Source organism: Micrasema longulum, unplaced genomic scaffold (assembly GCF_059751315.1).
Source record: "Micrasema longulum isolate JH-2025_06_02 unplaced genomic scaffold, ASM5975131v1 h1tg000461l, whole genome shotgun sequence".
NCBI lineage: Eukaryota > Metazoa > Arthropoda > Insecta > Trichoptera > Brachycentridae > Micrasema > Micrasema longulum.
Window position 1 is genome coordinate 36,197 of NW_028277659.1, and position 26,875 is coordinate 63,071.

Sequence of the window (26,875 nt, forward strand, 5' to 3'; positions counted from 1 at the left end):
AAGTTATTGTTGCAATAGTTAGCGGATCACAAGTATGAACTCGTAAACAACTTATAGTACAGAGCTGAACAATAAAGTGATAATAAATAATATACAGGGTGTTCTTTAAACCATGTCATATCCGAAACCACGGTGATCAGTATGGGCAAAATAACATATTAGCATATTTAATAAATATTTATAACAATTTTTTTTTTTAAAACAAAATATTTAAAAAAAAACAAATGGTTGCTTACTTCTGCAGGGGAGAAGTGAGAGGAGCGTGGCGCAGTACCACACTCCCCCCTTCCCACTCCTCGTTTGACCCCTGCAGAAGTAAACAACAATTTGTTTTTTTGATATATTATTTTTTTTAATTTTATTTGTTCTATAAAAATATTTTAATGGACCAATATGTTTTCTTGCTCATACTGATCATCGTGGTTTCAGATGTGACAAGGTTTAATGAACACCCTGTATTTAATTTGTATACCATTATTTTGATTTTTAAATTAATTTAGTTTGTAAAAATATGTACTTCGGGTCTGAAACATTGTTTCTGTATTTTTTTTAATGTTTGACTCGCTAGGGGAAAAGATAGACCCAATAAGTAAATGTCTATAAAAAATCTTCATTGGGTAACAAGTTGCAGTTAAATAGAATGAGGTCTGTCGTTTCATTTTCCTCTTCACATTATTAACATGTTCTGTTGTGTAGTAAAATGTTCTTATCTACAGTCATCTGCGAAAGCAGAGCCGTTACTAAAATTAAAGTAACGTTTGAAAATTATTTTCATATAAAAATTCACGCAACACCTACTAGATCCATCCAGCAGTTATGGTTCAAGTAAACAAAAAAAAACTCATATTTTTTTAGTGGAGGTATTTACTGGCCCCGTAATATAAATTCCGTTCAAAATATTATTTTATAATCGTCAGTGGTCTAGTCTACTGTCTATTCTAGGTTTAGTCTATGGTCAATTATTGCTGCAAAATGGTGTGCCGGCGCCGCCGCCGTTGTGGTTTTGAAGATTTGTGTTTTGTTTTATTTAATTTGAGTGTCAAAGTACACTATTCGACTTTAAATAATTAAAACTAGCGGATTAGTTTTCAATTTTGTCTTAAAATAAATACCGGTTTACTGATGAACGTTTACGGTGGATTGTAATAAAAATATGCGTATATGCAAAACATAAAAGTTTACACAATGATGGGACCACCAACTTCTGGGGTATCTGGGGACCCTTTAGCCCAGATGAATACTTACAGAAGTTACGTTACAATGCTTGCTGACCCAGGAGCCAAAGATGAAATTAAACTTAAAGCGGCCCAAGAGTTAAGCGAGAATTTTGAAGTATGTAAACATGTTAAGAAATTATTGTGCCAAACACTTTATATGTCTATGATATATAATGAACTGATGCATAAATACATAATATATTTAATGATTATGACCATAAAAGTTTTTTTAATTTATCAAATAAATATTACAAGATGTATTTCATTCTTCTAAACTGTGTTTTTCTCGTGTTTTTTAGGTTATCACTAATTCGGCTCAATATCCACAATTTCTGGATCATTCCCTTAAAATATTTTTAAAAATACTCCAAGACGGAGACACTCATTTTATAGCTGAATATAATATCCAGCAAGTGCGGAAATTGATTTTGGAATTTATACACAGATTACCCATTAGTGAAACGTTAAGGCCTTTTGTTAAGAACATTTTGATTCTGATGCTGAAGTTGATGGAAATTGAAAATGAAGAAAATGTTTTAGTGTGCCTTAAGATATTTATGGAAATGCACAAGACGTACAGACCTGCATATAACCCAGAAGTAGATGTAAGTGCCATTATTATAAAAATATAACAACATACTTAATGAGGAAGTTCAGTGCTGTTGGAAATTGGGTAAAAATAAGATTATTAAATTTTATGGCGACTTTTATTGAAAATGCATGAAAAATATACTAAAATGAACTACTTTGAATGACGTCACTAGTTCTTCAAAATCAACCAAGGGTAGAGTTTTGTGATAGATTTCCGGTTTACGGGAAGCCAATTCACCAATCAGCGGAACTTAACGACTTGAACTCGTGAGGTCACGGGCGGTGTAACTTCAAAATTACAAAACTTAAAAAAATTATAGCAATGAAAATACAATAGTTGTTTTTTTAATTATTTTCTTATTTGCGTTCTTATGATTTACCCAATTATTTCATTTTGAGGGCCATTTTCAACGAGTTGTAAATAACTCACAATTAGAAAATGGGAATAAAGTTGGGGTAGAGTGAGATTCGAACTACAGACCTTTGCTTTGATCTGTGAGTCCGAGACACTAGCCACAGGACCACAATCTGATTCTATTTTTAATTCTAAATCTAGTTTCCCGTAGCACTGAACTTCCTCATTCTGAAACAATCGAAACTTTAAATTGTTGCCTAGTAACATCGCAAGAGTATACATCTCCAGTTTAAAACACTATCTATCACTGCAACTTATACAGCCTTGAAAGAGTACAACAGGAATAATTAAGAAACTAACAAAATCGTGAACAATTTCGGGGAATACCAATACAGCCTGTCTAAATATTCTTTAGGCATTAAGTTAAGTGAAGCAAAGCAATCAGTCTTGTATTTAAACAAGCCACAAAAAGTGGCTTGGTGGGATTTTAGTTTTAGTAAAAATATAACTAGTGAAATTTTTTTAAATTGTAAAAATGTATAATTATGCTATTAAATCAAATAAAAAAAAATAAAAAATAAAAAAAAACAGGCATTATTATTATTATTATGGATAACTTATATAGCGCCATTTTCGTAATAAAATACCTCAAGGGCGCTTTACATAGTGATTCTTTTAAATTTGTAATTTAATTAAAATAATTTATTTTGTTGTCACATGCTACGGATTTATTCAAATGATTTAGAGAACAAGTGAGTTTTAAGTTTTTTCTGAAACATCACTTCACTTTCACAGCCTCGCACCTCTGCTGGGAGAGCATTCCATGCCATAGGGCCTGCAACCGCCTGTCAGCTAGTTCATCTGGAATGCATAGTTCCCTTAGATATTCCGGAGCAGAGTTGTGCAGTGACTTATACATAAGCCAACAGAGTTTGTATTCTACCCTCTGTGGAAAACGTAGCCAGTGTAGTTCCCGAAGTAGTTCATCATCAAATAAAAACTTAAGTTATTAGTATTACCAACATTAGTAACAGTTTGTAATAATTTACCAAGCGAATGCCAATTCAATCAATATTTTTTTTTTAAATACTTGGTAATTTAATACATTTACGTAGGTTGGACTTATTGAGATTATTTTCAGATACACAAATTCTTGCAATGGGTGAAAGCCATTTATTCAGATTTGCCAAATCATTTGCCGAAAATTTTTGAGCCCCGATCCACTCTACGCGTTAAGGATCTCTCCGAGGTGAACATCGAACAGTTGCTCCTTGAGACCTACACTGTAACACCCATACACACTGAGAAGAAGTTGGTAGATGGCACCGTTGTTACAGTATGTATTCTTTTGTTGGTATTGTAATTTAGACTAAATGTTTTTTGAACTTTTGCCATTACTCTTGTATTGTCAAGTCACAAATAAAAAAATATTTCATGAAAATCGATACTCTCAATTGGATTTTTTGTTGTTGTTTTTGATAGAAATGAATCGTTTGAATGAAAATAATTTAATGCATTCAGTTATTATATTCAATCTTATGAAAATCCAAATGCATTGAACGAATTAGTAGTTCTACTAAACTAAATTAATATAAATATTATTCTATTTGCACCAATTCCACACCAGAAATGTTTTTTTAAATTTTATTTAATCACAACATAATACTTATTTAATGACACAGTTCATAGTGGCACAACCATGAACGGCACATGCTTGTAAACTTGCCCCGACTGGCTAAAATATCCGTGCAACATGAATGCAAATATTCCAATCCGAAACGACAATTTGCTCAAATTTCACAAGCAATGATTTTACTTGAATGTTTAAATAATTTGATTACTAAGCATTAGATTCATATTGAGTTTATACGGTTTTGATCAAATATAAATTTTTGTTAAATTGTTTTAATGTTGATGTCCGATTAACTTTTAAATTGGAACATCCCTGAGCACCGCATTTTGGGGAACATCCGTCTATTCATGCATTTATTTTTAGTTAAAAACTACATAGCATATGTTACCGTAGTTTTTACTGATTGCGACTCTTCTAGCCATTCAACCAGCAACTACGCTGCATAACGTCATTAGTAGCAAAGTCAAAACTATAATATAACGTACTTTCCCTTGTAATATTTATTTTTATGTTTTCAGTATAATCTAATCCCAAAGTCTGTGTTGTCATTGAAAGTTCTTCAGGAATTACCAATCATTGTAGTTTTAATGTATCAACTCTACAAGCAAAATGTTCACGAAGAGGTTGGAAACTTTATCCCTCTGATAATGGAAACTATCACTCTGCAACCGTCTCTTGTACACAGGTAATCTATTCAATGTGATATTTTTTACCTTTTAAAAACTAAATCACTCTTAAAAATTTATTTATTTATTTATTTAACTTTTTGTACATTGGCGGGCTTATTGCCAAATATTGCTAGGTTAAATCCAGTACTTGTCTACACACATACGCTTTGGGTTACATCCTATTATTTTGTACAGAAGGAATTTACAATAGCGAGCACTGGCGGAGAGCTGGTGGCTAGGCAACATGAAATGTGTTGAGTACTTTCGATGTACAGTGTTTAGTAGCCTCGTCCGGGCTGACGTTGCAGCGGACTACGCGTTGCGGGCCAAAGCAGAGTTCGGACCTGCCAACCTCACGGCTGTTGGTGTTTGCCCGCCACAATATCAACAACCTTTATTAAAAACGACTAATTTGTTTCATAATGACATTATATATTATTTATGATCATTTAAAAAATAATTGTTTAAGAGGATATGCGGTGTCTAGGAATTTTGATGAATAGGTAATTGAACATTGTTTTTCTGTCACTCTCGCTAATGCCTCCCCGATACTGTGTGAAAAAGACTACTCCACGTCGGACTGCTTTTGCTTAACTAAAATCGACATTTTGCTGTTTTGTTTTCCGCACATCATATTTATATACTAACATTACAACAGAGATGAAGAACATTTTCGAAAAGGTAATATAAAAGTCTAGGCATCTACAGGGCTTATGACCTGTCATTGACTGGTTTAAGTGGCCACTTTACACGCTGTGTACGTCCGAAGATGGCAGTTAAAACTGGACACTTTTTTGGGTATTTTGACCGTCCAAACTCCCATAATAAACAATTTATCACAAAAGTGAAATGATAGAGACACGGTAATGCTAAATATTTATAGTGTGTAAAAAATAACATCGCTCTAGTGCTATAATCCTGGAAGAAAATACGGGAATATGTTTATATGAAGAAAATTCAGACCGTGTTTCCTCTTTGAGTATGCGAAACTTTAAAAAATATCTATTACCTTAAAACTGGAAATTATATCAACTAAATCGACTCGTAGAAACCAACATTGTTTTGAGTTTTCAAAACCATGTAATTAATACAAACTTAATTTTTTGCCTTCTAATAAAATCGTTTAATATTTTCAGGCAATCCCCGAGTTTCAACAAGGAAGTATTTGTAGATTTTATTGGGGCCCAAATCAAAACATTGGCATTCTTAGCTTACATCATAAGGGTTTATCAGGAACAAGTCTCTAGTCATGCTGGACAGATGGTCAAAGGAATCATTGGTCTTCTTACATTATGTCCACCGGAAGTGGCGCACTCTAGAAAAGAACTTATAGTAGCTACCCGACACATCTTAGCCACAGATCTAAGATTAAGTATGAATATGTTTAATGTATAACTAATAAACGAGTAACATGTAATCTACATGCTTGGTAATAAATATATAAATTTTTATTTTCAAGAATTTGTACCTTACATGGAAAGACTGTTTGATGAAGATGTTCTTTTGGGAGGAGGATGGACCGTTCACGAGTCCCTTCGTCCCATCGCATACTCTACGCTGGCTGATCTAGTGCACCATGTAAGGCAACACCTTCCGCTGTCTGATCTCGCAAGAGCTGCTCATCTGTTTTCTAAAAATGTCCATGATGAATCTCTGCCGACCAGGTGAGTTCTAAAAGATAATATTATAAATTTCAAAACTTAATATTATATTTATTTAAAATATATCACGTAACAAAAATTTCCTCTATTATTATATCATGTTTTTTTAGCATACAAACGATGTCATGCAAACTCTTACTAAATTTGGTGGATTGCATCCGTCAGTATTCCGAAAATGAGGTGACGCCATCAGGAAGTGGAGCTGCAGGTGCTGGTGTAACTACGGGGGGGACTATTCCGTCTCCACCGGCTCTGCAGGGACGTAACTTGTTATTGAGGATACTGGAAGTATTTGTGCTGAAGTTCAAAACCATTTCTAAACTTCAGTTGCCCATATTGATGGCCAAATGGTTAGTAAACCCTAAAATATATACACAACTGTGTTAACTTGCCTCTTCAATGGCTTTAAATAATTTCACAGACTGTTGAATCTATTTAAGCTGAGTAATTTATTTTGCAGCAAAACTCCCAGCACCGCGTTTCCTGCATCAGGCGCAGCTGTACAAGGACAACCTCCAAATACGCCACAGACTCCGGTGCCTCTCTCTGCCAGCTCTTCTGATATGCGCACTGAGGATGAGAGATCTTCACAAGAAACTATTGATGTATTTGCTCAGAAAACTGAAGAAAAGTCCAAATTTGGATTTCCCTCTTCGCAAGTCAATAACTATAATGTAGCAGATTACAGGACATTGGTCAAAACTCTTGTATGCGGTGTAAAAACTATTACTTGGGGGTGTGCTTCTTGCAAGGTAAAACTTGTTTTGATCTGTGTATGTTTATTTTATGTTATTTTATATAATTTCAACATATTTATTTATTACAGGGAGGATCCGACGGGTCTCCGAGTCAAAAACAATTTCAACCGAGAGAGACTTTAATGTTTATACGCCTGGTACGTTGGGGACTACAGTCTTTAGATATCTACACTCTTCAGGCTGCGCCATCTCCCTCTCCCGCTCCACGTCCCCCCACTAGCATGGTGCGAACTAAAGAGGAGAAGGAAGTCCTGGAGCATTTTAGCGGAGTGGTATGTTTCCTTCATTACCGGGCATCATACATTGAATGTTTTAATTGGTAAATAACAAAATGAAAATTATTTTCCAGTTCTCCATGATGAATCCACAAACATTCCAAGAAATATTTACAGCCACTATATCGCACATGGTGGAGAGAATAAACAAAAATATGACTTTGCAAATAATAGCTAACACTTTCTTGTCTAACCCGTCGATCTCTCCTATTTTTGCCACAGTCCTCGTGGAGTACCTTTTAGAGCGTATGGAAGAAATGGGATCAAATGTTGAACGCTCCAACTTATATTTAAGATTATTTAAACTAGTCTTTGGATCTGTGAGTCTGTTTCCTTCTGAAAATGAACATATGTTGAGGCCACATTTGCACAGTATTGTCAACAAAGCTATGGAGTATGCCATGACCGCCAAGGAACCGTACAACTACTTCTTGCTTCTAAGGGCACTCTTCAGGTCCATTGGTGGTGGAAGTCACGATCTTTTGTATCAAGAATTCCTACCCTTACTACCCAACCTTTTAGAAGGTCTAAATAGACTACAGAGTGGTCTGCATAAACAACACATGAAAGATTTGTTTGTAGAACTGTGCCTCACTGTTCCAGTTCGCCTTAGTAGTTTGCTGCCATACCTACCCATGCTAATGGATCCACTAGTATCTGCCCTGAATGGCTCGCATACACTGATATCGCAAGGGTTGCGAACTTTAGAATTATGCGTGGATAACCTTCAGCCGGACTTTTTATACGAACATATTCAACCCGTGAGAGCCGATTTGATGCAAGCTTTATGGAGAACACTGCAAAATAATGATGTTGCTCGTATTGCATTCAGAGTTTTAGGCAAATTTGGCGGTGGGAATCGCAAAATGATGATAGAACCCCAGAGATTGGAATATAAAGAAACCGAATCTGATGGACCGGCAGTTATTGCTTACTTCCAAGAACATCATCAACCGATTGAATTTTCTGTATCAAAAGTAATAGACACAGCATTCAGCGCTTTAAAATCCAGTACCACAGATCCATTTTATAGAAAGCAATGTTGGGAAGTGTTAAGATGCTATTTGGCCGCATCTCTCTGCTTGGACGATGACAAGCACACTTTGCAAAAGTTATTCCTGCACCCAAGTTTCCTCGAAGGGAAAATATCTCCCATGACGAGTCCTCACTACAAGTGCTTGGATAGTGTGACCAGGACGACTCACCAAACTGCGCTAACCGGAATGTTTGTTGCGGCAGCCATCAAAGAGCTGCGTCACCTCGTGTTGCCCACGATGGTAGCTTTAGTAAGACATTACACGATGGTGGCGGTTGCGCAGCAAGCCGGTCCGTTTGCTCTCTCTCAAAGGAAAAGTGCTTCGTGTACCGGATTAGATCCGTTGGTTCTCATCGATGCGATTGCTGTAATTATGGGACACGAGGAAAAGGAGCTTTGTAAACCTGGGCACTTAGCTCTTGTATTGATGATGGAAACTGCCGCTACCATCTTGGGTGGAAAAGAGCGAGCGTGTCAACTGCCACTTATGGAATACCTAGCCGAAAGAATGTCTCTCTTGTGTTATGAGCGTGCGTGGTACGCCAAACTCGGAGGTTGTATCGCAATCAAGTTTATGTTTGAAAAAATGGCAATCAAATGGGTATATCAACATATGTTTACTTTCCTCAAAGCTTTTCTTTTTGTAATGATGGATTTGACAGGCGAAGTATCCAGCGGTGCTATTGATATGGCCACTGTGAATTTGGAAAAAATGATAAGAGTTTGCGTTACCGGATCTTCTAACGGTGTAAGTGAACAAAACTTGAGAGTTTTAGAAACGGAAGTAATGATGGCCCGGAATAAAGCTTTGCAGGACGCCTTACACGAGTTGGTGAGGCAGGTTACCAGTCCTCATGTGCTTGTTAGAGAACAGGTAGGAAAATAATGTTACTTCAATCTTATTACTTGTTCTTCAGATCAGATCATTTTAACATTATCTGTTTATATTTTAGGCCATGCACTCTCTCCGACTTATAGCTGAACTACAAAACAAAACAGTGACTGAAGTAATGGATCCGCACAGAGAAGTTTTAGTTGATATCATTCCACCTAAAAAACATTTACTAAGACACCAACCTGCTAATGCTCAAATGGGGCTGATGGATGGAACCACTTTCTGCACCACTCTTAATCCTCGTCTATTTACCATTGGTGAGTAAATAACGTAACAATTTGATTATGCGGAATATGCTCTTATTTTTATTCTCTGAAAGCTAAAAATTGTATTCGATTTTATTTTATTTATAGATTTATCTATTACGGAACACAAAGTATTCTTCCATGAGCTGATAGCGATCTGTGAGGCGGATGATGCGATGTTGGGCAAGTACGCCTGCTACAAGAGTGTCAATTTGGTGCCCTTGAGAAAGTCTGCCCTGAGAGCTTTAGCTTCCTGTCATTATATTCAGGGGCCACCCTTCCGAGAGAAAATTTTCAATGTTCTGTATAAAACTTTAGAGAAATCAGACCCTGAACTGCAACACGTAAGTCTAGTTTCCGAAATTTAATGGATGTGAATTGGTCCGTAATACAATTTAAAAAAATGTTGTGTTAAAATATTTTTGATTTTGACAGGCTGGATTTGAATGCATGCAGAAGTTTTTGAGTGGCTTCCAAATAGATATGGAAATTGTTCATCCGATTATGAGACCTCTTCTGCTTACGTTAGGGGATTACAGGAATCTAAGCGTCAATAGTGCCAAAAGATTGTCGTATCTCACGCAACTCTTTCCTTCATCTTTCAACGAAAAACTCTCCGAACAGTTGCTACAGCTTCTAAAAAAGCTTTTGGATCACGCTATTCAAACATCCAGAGGTATGTAAAGTGAATTTATCTACTGGAGAATTTGAATATCTTTTTTCGTTCATCAATTTGATGTATGGATATCATGTTGTAGGTACGAATTTCTTGGGAGCATCAAAAACTGGTGAAAATGAACAGAAGATAATTTTGTTGATTGGTATTTTTCACCAAATTCCCGCAGCATCGAGTAAATCTCTAGAATCATTATGCCGTTTGGTTCTGCAAGCTGAGAAGGCCCTTATGATTGAAGCAGGTTCACCATTCAGAGAACCACTCATCAAATTTTTGCTAAGGTTATTTCATTTTTATTATTTCATTTTATTTTTCACCTTTGATCGTTCAAAATAATACAATTTATAGGTTTTCTCAAGTGTTTTTGATCATTCATATTATAATCTATGTATGTATATTATATGATGTTTGCTGGGTTATTATGCCATGTATTGTTTGCACTTCTTGCTTTCAGACCGTATTACAGCGTCCATCATCTGGACTGATGTGATGGTCGCTGCAATGCTGTCTGAAAATTATATGAGATGGACCAGGAAAATCTGAAAAAGTTTTATGAAGCCAACTAGTTTTGGAAACACAATACATTTGTTGAGGATCTAACAGGCTATGTTATAATAGGAAGGTTTTACCTACCATTAAAACTTCCCTAATTTATGGTTTTAAATGAGTCTCAGGCTACATAATATAATAATTTATCTGTTATTTCAATACTGTTTTACAGGTTCCCAAAAGAAACATTAGAGCTATTTCTTAGTGATAATAGCATAAAAGAGCAGCAATCTAGCAGGTTCCTCATTTACCTGATAGTCCACGAGAAGGGAAAACCGTATCGAGAAGTGTTGCAAAATGTGAAGAAGATGCGCTTGGTTACCTTACTTTTAGCTCACACTCACGCACCTTCCAACCTCACACACGCGGACAAGAATGAGATGCAACACCAAGCCATTAGGATCATCTCATTGCTCATCAAGTTTGATGACCAGTGGCTATCTACTCAGCAAGATATTGTGGATGCACTCAAGAGGATATGGTGCAATGATCAGTACCAGGTATGTTAATCATCTTTGGTTATTTCATTGATAGTTCATCTGATATGACTATTAATTGTAATACTTTCACACATGTGGATTAAACATACAGTCTTAAGCTTGACCGAGTAAATGATTTATATGTTTTTAATATACTTTGGACGATTGTGGTTAGTAGCCTTCTTATTTTGCGAAATGGGTGTCAGTGCCATATAAGCTCCTGAAGTCATTGCGACCTGTGTAGATCTTAGCAACCTTACATGTCATGTACAAAGCAATGGTTCTTTGAAAAAATCGCAATTTATTTTCTTGGGAATGAGAAGATTGATCATTGATTCTGGTTAGTTAATTTAATGCGTCCTCAGTGAAGTGAAGTATTATATTTATTTGAACATCTTTAATTTTTACTCTGTTTACGTACATGGTAGTTAATCATGGATGCATGGTCTGTGTCTAGAATAAGAAATTTTTCTGACCAGTAGTAAATAAGAATGGACTACGAAAAATCAAGTAGAATGAAGAGCTCCAGACTTTATGGAGAATTGTGGCTCCTCCGAAAATAGTATCTTAACCGTGGGGTTTACACATTTTAAGAATGCCTTATTATACATAGAGAGATCAAAAACACAATGGGGTAACAATGTTCAAAACGACCCAGCCAGAATATGAGTTTTAGAATAGATGGTCTTTGAAAAAACTTTAATTAAACATGATAACACAAGCAGAAGAATCATCTGATTTCATCTCATACTGTACTTCCATTGTACACGAAACTTTGCTAATAATGTGATTCATCATTTTGCAGGAAACACATAAGAATGTTGATACGGTGGACTCTACTCACTGGAAGGAGCCAAAGTTAATAGTGAAAATATTATTGCATTACTTCTGCCACCACCCGAATGATATTGATTTACTATTTCAACTATTGAGAGCTCTGTGTAATCGTTTCATTCCAGTTTTCCAGGTTATATATTTTTAGTACAAGAATTTTTTTGTATTTTTTAATTCTTTATTTTTTGACATTTAAATCCACATAATATTAAGCCAGCTTTTGATTAAATTCACACTTGAGATTAACTGTTTTTGCCAAGTGATTTATTGAAAGAGTGTTTATTGTATGAAAAGTAAGGTATTACATCATTTTTCAATAATGCGTACCTGTCGTTACAGTTTCTTCGAGATTTTCTTGAAAACACAGTTGCTCAAAACTACACTATTGAGTGGAAGCGACGAGCGTTCTTCCGTTTTGTAGAGCACTTCCAAACAGATACAATGTCTCAAGATTTAAAGGCTAAAGTCTTACAAATGATCCTGATCCCGTGTTTTGCCGTGAGCTTCGAGAAGGGACATAAGATTGTCGGGGGACCACCTGCTCCGTACCAAGACAATCCTGATAATGTAGTTTCTGTATTTATCAACAATGTAAGTTGGAGTGTTTAATATAAAATATACCCAGTTTTAGTCTTAATTTCAAGTATATTATATATTTATATTTTTTGTTTAGTTTTCCTTTTCTCAATATCGAGCGTTTGTACATAAAAAGAATGTAAATAATTTAATCGATTATATATTTTGAAAATGACCAAAGTATAAAATCAATGATTTTATAGAAGAAAGAAAAAAGCATTCTCCCGAACAAAAAATGTATCATGCAAATTTATATTTTATTGTTCATAATCATAAAAATAAAACTAGTTTGACTTAATTTGTACCTTCTAATATGGTTAATGGATAATAAAAATTACACTTGATCAGTCATTTTTTGAAATAATAGATTCAATTAATATACTAAGGCAAAAGAACTCGATGGTGAAAAAGAAAATTAAAATTTATATTGAATTTGATGAAGAAAATTAAAAAAAAAAAAACATGAATATGTATTACATTAATTATGGGTTTTAATTTTAATAATGAAATTAACCATTTTACAGGTGATAGATCCGGAAAATCCTTTTGGCTGTTCTGATAGTGTGCGCATATCACTTCTGCAGTTTGCCTGTTTACTCCTAGAGCAAGCGTCGGCTCATATCCATGATGCTAACAATAAAAAACAAGGCAATAAGTTGCGTAGACTTATGACATTTGCATGGCCATGTTTATTGGTGAAGAATTACGTTGATCCTGCCACGAGGTTGGTTTTGAACACTATACAATGTGCACTTATATTTCTCGTTTTAACATTATAATTATATGTACTAATTGCTGTATATTTTTTCTTTAAGATATCACGGACATCTTTTACTAAGTCATATCATAGCCAAATTTGCCATTCATAAAAGAATCGTTCTTCAAGGTATGCATCATAATAATTTTAATCTTTTTAGTATCATAGAACTATTGTGATTCACCGGGAATTAAACCCGAACCCGAGAGAAAAGCATCTTAAGTTAAAATCTTATTCTCAGCCACGGCAGAGGTAACCTTTATATTATAACCACGTAAAATCTTGTTAATATTAAAATATTTAATACCAATCTTTCACCGCATATAATCTGTAATCCGGCAGATATCGGACCTGAACGCTGCTAGATTAATGAAAATGCCGGATTACTGAAAATCACTAATAATGACGCATTTAAATGACAGAAGCCATGTTTTATTGTTAACATATATGTATGTAATGCTGTATTATATACAACGTTGGTTAGTACATACACGCAATTGAAGAGTAAACCTAAACTAAAACTACAATAAGGAAAAAAAAATATTAGTAAAAATCAAGACAAAGTAGATACATACAGTGGTCGTTGACCTCGCGACAAGCAGTCACTTGTCTCCAATTCACGTTCGAAAATACCGAGCTACCCGCTTGGTAGCTGCCTGTATAAAAATGCCAGATTACCGGCAGGGCAGGAGAAGCAAAGTGGCTGATAATAGAGGGAGTTCTGTACAAATTTTGACTGATTTCAGAAGCTTTGAATGTTGTGTTTAATAGATGGATAATTTTATTCATGTTTTTTTTATTTTTATAATCTCTTTGTTTTATTTTAGTATTTCATAGTTTGCTGAAGGCTCATGCCGTGGAAGCGAGACAGGTGGTGAGGCAGGCCCTGGAGATCCTCACACCAGCCATGCCTTACAGGATGGAAGATGGAAACACGATGCTGACACACTGGACCAAAAAAATCATCGTCGAGGATGGAAACACCATGCAGCAACTATTCCACATCCTACAGCTCGTCATTAGACATTACAAGGTATAGATATCGATCTCGGTTTTTTATTCTAATACAAAGTGCTTTGTATTCAATATGTTATATTTCTGAATCAACAAAAGAGCGATACTTTTAGTAGGAGCAGAGTAGTTCTTTTTGTGTTTACGATATTTTTCTCTTTATTGCGTCATGCTATGACAGATTTGTATGTATTACGATATTCTCTCAGGTTTACTATCCAGTGAGGCATGCTCTAGTTGGACACATGGTAGGTGCCATGCAGAAATTAGCGATCAACGCAAATCCATCCATCGAACACCGTCGCTTGGCAGTGGATCTTGCTGAAGTGATCATTAAATGGGAATTGCAAAGGATCAAAGATGAAGGCGAAGATCAAGAGGTATTTAAAAATATATTTAACACTAAAATTTGATTAAATTAATACTTTTATAAACAAAATATTTTCATAATTTAAGGGCAATACAAACTTGGCGAATGTTGGATTTGGGATAAAACGACCGTCGACAGAAGACCCAAGTATTAGAGGCTTCGAGCCTCGCAAGGCGTTAAATACCGGCTGGACCAGTCCATCTCAGTCTTCTAGTTCAAGCACTGCTCAATCTGTTCCAAAGGTTGATCCTGAGTCTTGCAAACCGATCGAAAGGGCACATGCCGACATAGTCCTTAACCTCCTGTTGCGTTTAGCTTGTCAAGTCCAGGTCAGTGTAGTCTCACATTATTGCGTGTTAATATTCTTGAATTGATTCATTTTCATTTGGATTTGATTGGGTTTTATGAATTTAGACGACGGAGATAACTGCAGTGGGCGGATCCCCAGCGGAGCAGCTTGCCAGGCGTTGTGTGACCCTTCTGAAAACAGCTCTCAAACCTGACGTTTGGCCTCAGCAGTGCGATCTAAAGCTAGCCTGGTTTGATAAAGTATTTACTAATGTGGAAAACTCTTCACCTAACTTTGGAAACATCTGCACTGCTTTGGAACTGTTAACATTCCTTTTGGGCGTTATGAAGAGGGAGCAAATACTTTCATCGCTTAAGCCAATGCAAAGAGGATTAGCCGCTTGTATCACCAGCACCAATTCTAAAGTGATCCGTCTAGTGCACACTTTACTGGCCAAGTTAATGGAGCTGTTTCCCACAGAACCTCCTGGCTCCAATGTAGCTTCCAAGTACGAAGAGCTGGAAACCCTCTATGCCTGTGTTAGCAAGATGGTATTTGAAGGTCTCGCCAATTTCGAGAAGAACGCTACAGCTAACCCCAGCACACTATATGGTACTCTAATGATGCTCAAAGCTGCGTGTATGAAGAACGAATCCTATATAGACCGTCTTTTAACTCCATTTATGAGGGTGCTACAACGGATGGCTAAAGAACATCTTAATCCCGCGACTCCGGAAGCTAGCCCAGCGTCCTCCGAATTACTTATCCTTAGCCTGGAACTGATTAAGACGAGAGTTTCAGTTATGGGTGTCGAAATGAGAAAAACCTTTATCGGCACCATACTTGTCGGGCTTATTGAAAAAACCCAGGATGTCAAAGTAATGAAAACCATTACCAAGATGTTGGAAGATTGGATGAAAATCCGGAATCCTGTGACTTTGACTCAAGCACCATCTATTCGGGAAAAATCTATCCTTCTTGTCAAAATGATGCAGTATGTTGAAAAACGTTTTCCTGATGATTTGGAATTGAATGCACAGTACTTGGAACTTGTTAATTATGTCTACAGGTATGTAAACTTATCTCTTCATTAGGTTACCACAAATGAATTTTAGGGTTTGATTACTGAATACGTAATGTGAAATAAGTGATTTTTCAATGTAATATCTTAAACCTGATGTGTAATACTGATCTTATCATTTTGTTATAAATGATCAAAACACACTACGGTGTAAATAAGGGTTTTGATTTAAAATATGTACATATTAGTAATGTGTATGAATTATTAAGGAAAAAAGTAAGAAAACTTTAGTTTACCTAATATAGTTTTAAAGACTTCAAATTAGTTAAATTTATGTTTTAAAAAAAGTATCTCAATCTATTTGATTTTTTTGTAGGGATGAACATTTAAAATCATCTGAACTCACATGCAAATTAGAACCTGCATTTTTGTCTGGTTTGCGATGTCCACAGCCTCATATAAGAGCTAAATTCTTCGAAGTGTTTGATGGATCCATGAGAAGAAGACTTCACGATAGATTGCTGTATATAATTTGTTCCCAAAATTGGGATGCCATTGGACCCCACTATTGGATCAAGCAGTGCATAGAACTGCTTATTGTCACTGCTGTTTCAAGTATGTATAATAAAAACATTTGTTTACCTCCATTTTACAGTTGATGTTTAATAATAAAGTAATAAACTAAACTATGAATTACAATACGTCTTATTTTATCTTATATCATACCCCTCCGCTGAGAGTGCCACAAGTCTAAATGCAACAAACAGAATAGCAATGTTGAAGATTTTGACATTTTAAATTTTTTACCACAGATCAAAATAAAACAATTTACTATATTGAGTTAATTGTATTATTACAATATTGTGAGTTTGTCCAAATGTTTGTATACAAAAGACTGGATTTCCCTGTAAATGCCTAGAGTTCCATATTCCGTTTTCTAAAATGTTCTCTATCTCTGTTGTAATTTTTTATTTAATTATTGTTTATTTTGACACTTGATTAATATGTTATGACTGCAGCATTTCGTAATAAGGCAGTCGTGATGAAATATAAAAGATCATCAATAAATATGTTAAGAGTGCCATTATGCACACATTGTAATTAAATTTTTAGTTATGGCAGTTTGGCACAGTGTACTACATTCCAAATTATTTCAATATCATAATTCATTCAAAATTCAGATTTTTTAACTTGCTTTCATCATCTTTGCTCATATTTAAAAATGATTTTAATTGCTGAAAACTTTTCTTTGTACTTTGTTTTATTTACTAATACAAAAATAAATTCCAAAAATTAACAAAATAATTTAAATAAAATAATTTTGCATTAATTTTATAAAAAATAAATATAAATTACATTTATGTGCTGAACAATAAACAAACATTATTACTTCCAACTTTATTAAAATACCCGATCATATCTTTTTCTACTATCCACTTTTTAAGATATTTTTTTAAGTTACAATGGGCTAACCTTCTCATGCCTGTCATAATAATCGTAAATATATATGTGATATATTTTTGTAACGAAGAAGAATGCACGCTTCTCTCTTTATATTATTAATTATTATTTAAGGTACACAAATTCACATCTCCAATGAAGTTAATCACTTGCCAAGCATCGCTTCAGTAATCAATCTGGCAGATTGCGATGAAAAGAAAAACTTCGTTATCTATACCAGCATGGAAGAGGTTCCCGATAGTTATGAGAGCTTGGATCAAGATAAGGAAGATGTTCTGGATATGGATTTGTCTAGCGTAGACTCTAATTCCAATAACAGACGGGATGAAATCGATAAACAAGTCCCTAACAGGTAAACATGTAAAAATTTAACTTTTTTAAATGTAAATATTGTTTACCCTTTTAAATGCGTTAAAAATATTCTCACAGTACTTATGAGCTCATATCTTCTGTTTATTCGTCCGGTCCATTTCTTGCTAATTTTATTCTGAATTAATGTTTAGAAGTACACTGTTATGCAGTCTAGGAGGTAAGAAAATGTTACTTCTCCATATATGTACATATATCACGTCGCATGTGACGTCAGAGGTTCCGCTTATTCTCGATCAGTTCTGCCGATTGGTCTTTTGACGGTTAGTAAACCGATATATTTCACAGTTCTCTTATCATCGGTTGATTCATATGAACTAGTGACACCTTTCAAAGTAAATTGTTTTTATTAAAATATTTTTTTATAATATTTTTCATACATTTTAAGAGACTTTGCTGTACACTTTAATGCTCTAATTTTTACTGCGCACAAGAAAGCATTTTTTGTATCCAATTTCCCGTAGGGCTTTCAGTTCCTTATTTAATTTTTGGCACGGGAACCTAAAAAGCGTTCTGTTAATATATTACTTACTATTTTAACCATCCAAAAATACCGTTGGAGCATCAGAAAAACTATCATTATTTAGAATAAAAATAGCAATAAATTAAAACGATAGTCCTTAAAATATAGCTTGATTAGAATGACAGCTGTCAAACTAATTTCATTAGTGATGGGAAATTACTGATCACTGAACAAATCGATTTTATCAGTTATTTCATGCAACCATGAAACTCTGTTTCCGAAAATTGATATAAAAAACGCAAAAACAAGCCTATTATAGTGTGTTTAACACAATTATTCACCAAAAAATGAGATATTTATACTTTTTTCATGAACAACATCAAATGAATTATTTTTTTATTCGATCAATTTACATTGATTAATTTGTCCCATCTCTTAACGCTTTTGCAAAATGATGTAACCTTGTGATAACGTCGTTAATAATGAGGTTTATTTTAGTTTCAAAGCTGATTTTATATATTAATTTTGATTTACGTTTCAAGCATTGTATTAAAAAAAAAATTAACGCGCCAGATACAAATAATTTTTTGTGTGATAAATAACTCCTTTGACGTTACTACAAAGTTATGTCGTCACTTTTTCTGACAACTGTCATTCTAATCATGTTACATTTTAAGGACTATAATGGCTCGTAGTCCCTATAACAAATTTATTTCAGCATGTTTTCGTAAAACAAACAGGTTACGCGGTATTGCAGTATCACCGGCGATATGCAACTTCCCTGGTCAAAACAATGTTGTCATAATAATGTTGTTATCTTCAAAATGTGTAGTGTAAATCAGAGTTTCATTGTGTAATTCTTCATTGGAGAGATAAATTTGAATTGCTAATAATGTATTAAAACGGCAAACTTGCAGACAACACTCGCTCACTCAGCTAATAGGAAAACAATCAGAATTCCTGGAAACGGCCCGCAAAGTTCGCACTGAGCAGCTCCTGGTAGCCGCGGCTCAGCTTTGTCACATGGACGAGCAGTTGGCGCACTGGGTCTGGATCAACTTGTTCCCCAAACTCTGGTCCATATTGGATAGTAGGCAACTTACTGTAAGTTTGATTTAGTATGTCATAAACCTCATACATAATATATCTAGACTTATATTCTCCTTAAAAAGAATCTCCTTTTCTGCTGTAAAATCTATCAATCTTGAATAACTCCTTAAGGGATAAATTCCAGCCCTTGTCTGAAAACCTTTCAACAAAAAACAAAAATTTTTTTTTTTTTTGGTCTCGTATTACTTATACTTTATTTACCAAACTTTTACTATATACAATAAAAAAAATGTTTTTTTTACAGTTGAGTTGTTTTATGATTGAATTTCTTAGACCCTTTTAATTTTTTTCAGACTCTTATTTCAGAAATGGTTCCATTTATTTCTTCTGGAACCCATGTCATTCAAAAAGATCATCAGTCACAGTTAAGTGCAATAACGACTTTTGTGGAAGCACTTTCCAGATGTAATCCAACTGTTGAAATTAAACCGTAAGTCAAGGTTTTTAAAAATATGTGTAAGTTTATTAATGCGTAACATCCATATTAACTTTTAAATATTTCAGAGCGCTGATGAAGTACCTCGGAAAGTCTCATAACCTATGGCACAGAATGACTCTTAATTTAGAGCAGATGGCTTTCGATGCTACAGTAGTTGCTAAAATGAAAAAAGATTTTTCAGATTGCTACGATTTTGAGCCCGAAAATGTCCCCCAAACTGTAAGTATTAGAAAAAACATTTTGTGATCCATTACCACGTATATTTACAGACGTTAAAAAAATTTGTATGAATTCAGGACATACTAGACTCTTTAAGTGACATGTACGAGCTTTTGTTTGAAGAAGATATGTGGTCAGGTCTGTGGCAGAAGCATGCCCACTATAGGGAAACTAACGTTGCCATTGCATACCAGCAGCAAGGATTCTATGAGCAAGCGCAGGTGAGTACTAATTTAATATTGTTTATTAAATGAGAATTGTTTCATAATCAGAGTTGCTTATCAATGAGGTGTGTTACTTGAGATTTTTAGTATAGTTATTTAGTCGGGAAAAGATTTTATAATTCTTTTCATTTTAGGGAGCATACGATGTCGCCATGTCTAAGCTCAAACAAGATTCCTCAATAGGACCTGCTCCATACTCCATACAAAAAGAATGCATGCTGTGGACTAACCACTGGATAAAATGCGCCAAAGAACTTAATCAGTGGGATCTACTTCTGGAAATTGGTCAAACACGAGGGGAGCGAAACCCTTTCCTCATACTAGAGAGCTCCTGGCGTATTCCTAATTGGGTTCAGATGAAAGAAGCTTTAGCGGAGGTGGAATACAATTGTCCCAAGGAAATGAGTAAGACCTAATAACATCTGTTTAATATAATTTGTCAAATCTTTTTAGTCATACTTAATGTAAAATGCAATTTACAGGTTGGCAAGTGAACTTGTACAGGGGGTTCCTGAACATCTGCCAACCGGGAGAGCAGCACTTGGGAGCAGTAGAGCGACATGTGGAAGCAGCCTCTTCTCTCTGCATGAGAGAGTGGCGGCGCCTACCCTCGCTCGTATCCCACGCTCACTTGCCTCTCCTACGAGCTGCTCAACAAATCATGGAACTTTCAGAAGCTGCACAGATTCACCAGGTGCGTATTCCTATTTTTATTTTACTTTTGTTCATTAATTCTGCCCTACTCGCGTCTTAATGTTGGAATAATTATTTTACAGGGTCTTCTTCACGGTCGCCCGACATCTTTACACGACATGAAAGCTATTGTCAAAACATGGCGTAATCGTCTCCCAGTAGTTGCCGACAATCTGTCTCACTGGGGAGCTATATTCACATGGAGACAACATCATTACACTTTCATCGCTACTCACTACGAATCCCAAACTGACCAAGCCTCCAATCATTCCATGTTGGGAGTGCACGCCAGTGCTCAAGCCATTATACACTTTGCCAAGATAGCTCGCAAGCATAGCTTGTCAGGTGTGTGTTTGGATTCGCTACAACGAATATACACAATTCCTAGTGTTCCGATTGTAGACTGTTTCCAGAAGATCCGACAGCAAGTCAAGTGCCACTTGCAAATGGCGTGGACCAATGGTAAAACCGAACTACAAGAAGGATTAGACATGATAGAGTCGACGAATTTCAAGTACTTTACGAAAGATATGACCGCTGAGTTCTACGCCTTTAAGGGCTTGTTGTTGGCTCAGCTCGGAAGATCCGAGGATGCCAACAAAGCCTTTTCCGCTGCCGTTCAACTTCACGATACTTTAGTAAAGGCTTGGGGACTGTGGGGGGATTATTTGGAACAGATATTTACAAAAGACCCCCGCCAAATAACTGTTGGAGTGTCTGCTATGACTTGCTATTTGCACGCCTGTAGACATCAAAATGAATCGAAATCTCGAAAACATCTGACAAAGGTAATGTGATTTCTGTTCGTATTCAAGTATGTATTACGTAATATATTTTATGGTTTTATAAAATTAATTATTGTTTGTTGTTTTAGGTACTTTGGATGTTAAGTTACGACGATGAAAAAGGAAGTCTCATGGATGCTGTTGACCGATATTCTGTCGGTGTACCTCCCATCCAGTGGTTGCCGTGGATACCTCAATTACTTTGTTGCTTGGTACAATATGAGGGGAACGTTATATTGAATTTGCTCATACAGGTATGCCTGTAATTTTTCTAAGTTTTGTTTTTAAGATATATATGGTGCATAGTGCGTATTCTAATACGATTACTATCCTTCAACTGTCCACAGTTTTTAAAAATCCCCTTTTCAGGTGGGCCGATTGTACCCTCAAGCCGTATACTTCCCGATCCGTACACTCTATCTCACCCTCAAGATAGAGCAGAGAGAGCGTTACAAGAGTGCAGAATTAGCTGCGCACGCTGGGGGTAAACCGCTGTCCACCACTCCACAGGTGACAATTCATTTCATTCATTTTCCGAGTGCGTTAATTAGTTATGCATAAAGGTTTTATTGAGCCAGGTCTTCTGTTGCAGCCGAGTGAGTTGAGCGATGCCAGCAGTTCGCAAAGTTCGACCACTTCCGTAGGAGGCCCCAGCGTTCCCACAGCTACTGAGACGGGTCCCATCAAAGCGACTTTGCCCATGTGGCGGTGTTCCAAGATCATGCACATGCAGCGTGACCTTCACCCTACTATCCTCTCCTCCCTCGAGGGAATAGTGGATCAGGTAATTCAAGATCATTAAACTCCTTCTACCTCGCTGCCTGTAAATCTCTCGAAGTGAAATTAATCATGTATAATATCTCGCTCTGTTGCAGATGGTGTGGTTCCGGGAGAATTGGTACGAAGAAGTGTTGAGGCAACTGAAGCAAGGACTAGCCAAGTGCTACGCTATCGCATTCGACAACCGAGTGTCCGTGAACGAGGCCACCATCACCCCGCACACCCTGAATTTTGTGAAGAAGCTCGTCTCGACTTTTGGTATTGGAATTGGCATGAGTAGGTGGCAGTGTTTTTGCATAGTGTAGGGTTTTCGGCAGCTTAGAAAGATGTAACGTCGTAAATTAACTTTCGCCACGTATGCGCTTTGTAATTTTACTTTAAAACGCAAAAATTCTGTTTTCCAAATTTCTTCCGCCCGCACTCTCACTTCCTATTTTAACTTAGTTAATAATTTATTTTAAATGTGCCGTCCTTTTTTTATTTTAACAATTGGCTCTTTTCTTTCGTGCGCCTTATAATTTTCAGTATTTTATGTAATTTCAATTTCAGAAAATATATCAAGTTCTGTAAGTGCAACATTCTCCTCTGCAGCTTCGGAGAGTCTGGCGCGTCGGGCACAAGCCATCGTACAAGATCCCGTCTTTCAAAAGATGAAGGGACAGTTCACCGCAGACTTCGACTTCACACAACCGGGAGCCATGAGGTTACAAAACCTCATTGTTAAGCTCAACAAGTGGGTCCGTATACTGGAAGCTAAAACCAAGCTCTTACCGAAGTATGTATCACTATATTACATTGTACATTCCCATTCCGTTGCTATTGATCTACCCTCACTAATAGTTTTCCTTTATTTCAGATCTTTTCTCATTGAAGAGAAGTGCAGATTTCTCTCAAACTTTAGTTTGAAAACCGCCGATGTTGACCTTCCGGGCGAATTCCTCCTTCCCAAGCATTCGCATTACTTCATCAGAATAGCTCGGTTCATGCCGAGAGTTGAAGTTGTTCAAAAACATAACACTGCGGCCAGGAGGCTGTACATGAGAGGTCACAACGGGAAAATCTACCCCTACCTTGTAGTTAACGACTCCGGTTTGGGAGATGCTCGCAGGGAAGAAAGAGTTCTTCAGCTGCTGCGAATGCTCAATCTATACCTCGGGAAACAGAAGGAGACATCTAGAAGGTTCCTTCACTTCACGGTTCCTAAAGTTGTGGCCGTGTCACCGCAGATGCGGCTTGTGGAAGACAACCCTAGTTCCATGGCCTTGCTGGATATCTACCGGTCAGCTTGTAATATGTACGACCTGGAGCACGACGCTCCGATGGCGCGGTATTACGAGCGTCTGGCCGCCGTCCAGGCCCGAGGGTCTCAGGCCTCCCACCAGGTCCTCCGAGACATACTAAAGGAAGTGCAGGCCAACATGGTCCCGAAGAATCTCCTCAAGAAATGGGCCAGTAGAACATTCCAGTCCGCTACAGATTATTGGACCTTCCGCAAAATGTTCACCCTACAGTTGTCTTTGTTCTGTTTTGCGGAATACGTTCTACACCTCACAAGACTGAATCCTGATATGATGTATATACACCAAGACTCGGGCCTTGTTAATATCTCCTATTTTAAGTTCGATGTTGACGATGCAACAGGTATGCTTGTTGAATGTATTTTTAATTATAGTGCTACGGTTGATAATTCTTGAATCATTAGCCTTATTTAAGATAGTAATTTCATAATCAGGAAGTTCAGTGTTTTTTTTATTTTTATATATCGTATTATCAGCCCTATGATTTTGTGTTGCTGGAATAACTCCGCATGTGTCGTCAGAGGTTCTTCTCTGTCAGTTGTCTCGATTGGTTTGTTTACGGTAAGCAAACTGGATATCCTTCACAGCTCCCATATCATTGGTAGGTTCATATGAACCAGCGACGTCACTTGGAGTTGGTGTGTTTTTATTATTTTTTTGTACATTTTCAAGAAACTTTTCTGTACAATTTAATGCCCTAATTTTTATGGCGCGCAAGAAAACATTTTTAGTATCCAATTTTCCGTGGGGCTGAAATTCCTCATTACATTTCTTTTAATGCTTTCATACTAAATTGATGTACAGGTTGCCCCTGAAAACATTGGAGTTGCAACTTTTAAAATATACTAAATTTTATAATATTTTTTTAGGAGAATTAGAAGCCAATAGACCAGTTCCTTTCCGATTGACACCAAACATTGCGGAGTTTATTACTTCTATAGGAATATCGGGACCACTCACCGCTTCTGTTATAGCTTCTGCTCGCTGTCTTGTGACACCTAATTTTAAGGTAATTCTTGCAATATTTATTATATGTATATAAGTATTGTTTTAATAACAAAGAAAAATGATTTGTTATTTATTTATGGTATATTACAAAATATAACATCTTAATTCATACATGTATAAATAAAAAAAGACAATATCATAGGCATACAAGAGATATTGACCAAGTGACAAAATCAATAATGTTCAGGGGAGCCATTTTAGTGTTTTTCTAAAGTTCAATTGCTTCTCAAAGATCAGATTTTTCAAGTAGGTGGTTGGTAATTTTACATTATATGTACGGTACTGTCAACTTTAATGTTAAGTATAAACATATTTCAAAAACATTATCACTTTTAAATAAAATAAAAAATTTAAAAACTTAGTCAATTTTTCCTGTAAAATTTGTCATGAAATTTTGCAGATAAACCTTTTTGTTTCGTTCATTGAGGGTAGTATTTTAGTTTATTTTATTTTATAACTATAAATTATGTTTTTGGGATTTTTTAATATTTATAAAGGTTAAATAAACACAGATATACAAAATAAATTAAAAAGAACAAATAATTAAGAAGTGTTACGTAATAATCTAAATAAATTTTATTAATGAACTTTCAATAAAAAAAAACATATATGTCAAATACAAAACGTATACTAACTTACTAAATACTTTTACTACTAACTCTAACTAACTCTTTACTGGTGACGTCTACCTACATGTAAAATGTTACTTGGTCAATTCTTTGGATCTTAAATTTACTAATAAAAGTGACAATGTGTGTTGGTCAGTTTTACTTGTCGAAAATCTTTGATCTTCTATCAAATGGTCACATATTTTAAAAACTAAATTTTGTTTGGAGTGCCGGATTGACTTGGCATTTTTACCAGTCAAGCATTATGCTAATACGATGGCAAAAAGTAAATAATCTCAATTTCGTCATTTTTGCAAATGGTCACTTTTACTTGTATAACCACGATATAACTAGGTATATATAAAATTAACACTCAGGTACACATAATATATTTAGAATATGTTTAAAAAGTAATAGAATCTTGTATTGAAAATCTCCTTCGGGGACATGAAAAACATCAATGTCCAAAGTAATATTGTTCAACATGGAGGTAGTCCTTCCAACAGGCATAACCTATTAAAACAAGATACCTTCTCCTCAATTTATTTATAAATTATTTCAAATCAGTTGAAACCAAAATTTTAATATTGATACATTTTGCGTTAAATTTATTTGCATTTAGTTTTTTTAATGATTTATTAACTGTTATATAATGCTTATTAACGTTTATAAAATTTGTTACATATATTCTGTTACATTCTTTGACTGCTGATGATGGTATCCATGTATTTTTTAAATCACTAATTAATTTGATCATTTGTTTATTGTAGATTCAGACCATCCTCAGAACTATTCTCCGAGATGAGATGATAGCTGGATATAAGAAAAAAATTGAAGACAAAAATAATGTTCCCTCTGCATCGAACAGTAATACTGATACTAAGAGTACAGAGGTGGATAATGAGACTATCATCAACATGGTGACCAAGGCTGTGACCGCCATAATGGGCAGACTCAACTCCTTGGCCCAGTTTGATGGGACCGACAGTAAGGTGGCTACTCTGGTGGCCGCAGCTAATAGTCATGACAATTTGTGTCGGATGGATCCTGCGTGGCATCCCTGGCTTTAAGTTTTAATTCAAAGTTGGACACTTAAGTGACTGGAAAATATTGTGATATTTCTTTTATGTATGATAGTCTTTCTTCATTATTTAATCACCCACAAATATGTACATATAAACAATTGTGTTTCCTCGAGTTGATTAACGGAAAACCATTTATCTCATTTTTTATATTGCATTGCATTTATTATTAAACTCGTGTTTTCAAAATAAATTAATTTAAAGCTGAATCTTTTTTAAAGAAAATCTACTGTTAATACATGTGTATAAATACAAAAAAATTGTCTTTGGTCTAACATTAATTTTGTGTGAATAGGTTTATTATTTTTTATATTTATGATTGTGTTGTTCGGCATGTTCAGATTGATAAATATCTTACAGGATATATATGTTTGTATAGATATAATAAGTGTTTACTTATTAATAAATATTTTTCAGAAATTTTATGCTTTTCATTATAA

The 26,875-nt window shown here is 35.5% G+C and overlaps 1 protein-coding gene across 3 annotated transcripts; it reads left to right on the top strand.

Moving 5' to 3' along the window:
- Nucleotides 1-946: 946 nt before the first annotated feature.
- On the top strand, nt 947-26,855 carry Nipped-A (Transcription-associated protein Nipped-A). 3 transcript variants are annotated; one of them, XM_088226684.1, is made up of 40 exons: nt 947-1,332; nt 1,517-1,822; nt 3,305-3,499; nt 4,315-4,481; nt 5,601-5,836; nt 5,924-6,128; nt 6,236-6,475; nt 6,586-6,877; nt 6,952-7,155; nt 7,233-9,068; nt 9,148-9,346; nt 9,443-9,678; nt 9,770-10,010; nt 10,093-10,291; nt 10,732-11,059; nt 11,844-12,005; nt 12,212-12,463; nt 12,973-13,172; nt 13,264-13,334; nt 14,033-14,238; nt 14,426-14,596; nt 14,673-14,915; nt 15,001-15,944; nt 16,273-16,511; nt 17,472-17,709; nt 19,107-19,293; nt 19,593-19,729; nt 19,804-19,957; nt 20,035-20,178; nt 20,316-20,586; nt 20,664-20,875; nt 20,958-21,662; nt 21,749-21,913; nt 22,029-22,169; nt 22,252-22,443; nt 22,535-22,715; nt 22,989-23,214; nt 23,296-24,080; nt 24,607-24,746; nt 26,124-26,855. In XM_088226684.1, the coding sequence occupies exons 1-40, from the start codon at nt 1,162-1,164 to the stop codon at nt 26,421-26,423; spliced, it is 11,721 nt and encodes a 3,906-aa protein (XP_088082810.1). In that variant the 5' UTR covers nt 947-1,161; the 3' UTR covers nt 26,424-26,855. The 3 variants fall into 3 exon arrangements, with proteins under 3 accessions (XP_088082810.1, XP_088082811.1, XP_088082809.1); XM_088226685.1 differs by having other exon boundaries at nt 970-1,332; nt 23,031-23,214; XM_088226683.1 differs by having other exon boundaries at nt 970-1,332; nt 22,535-22,697.
- Nucleotides 26,856-26,875: the final 20 nt, after the last annotated feature.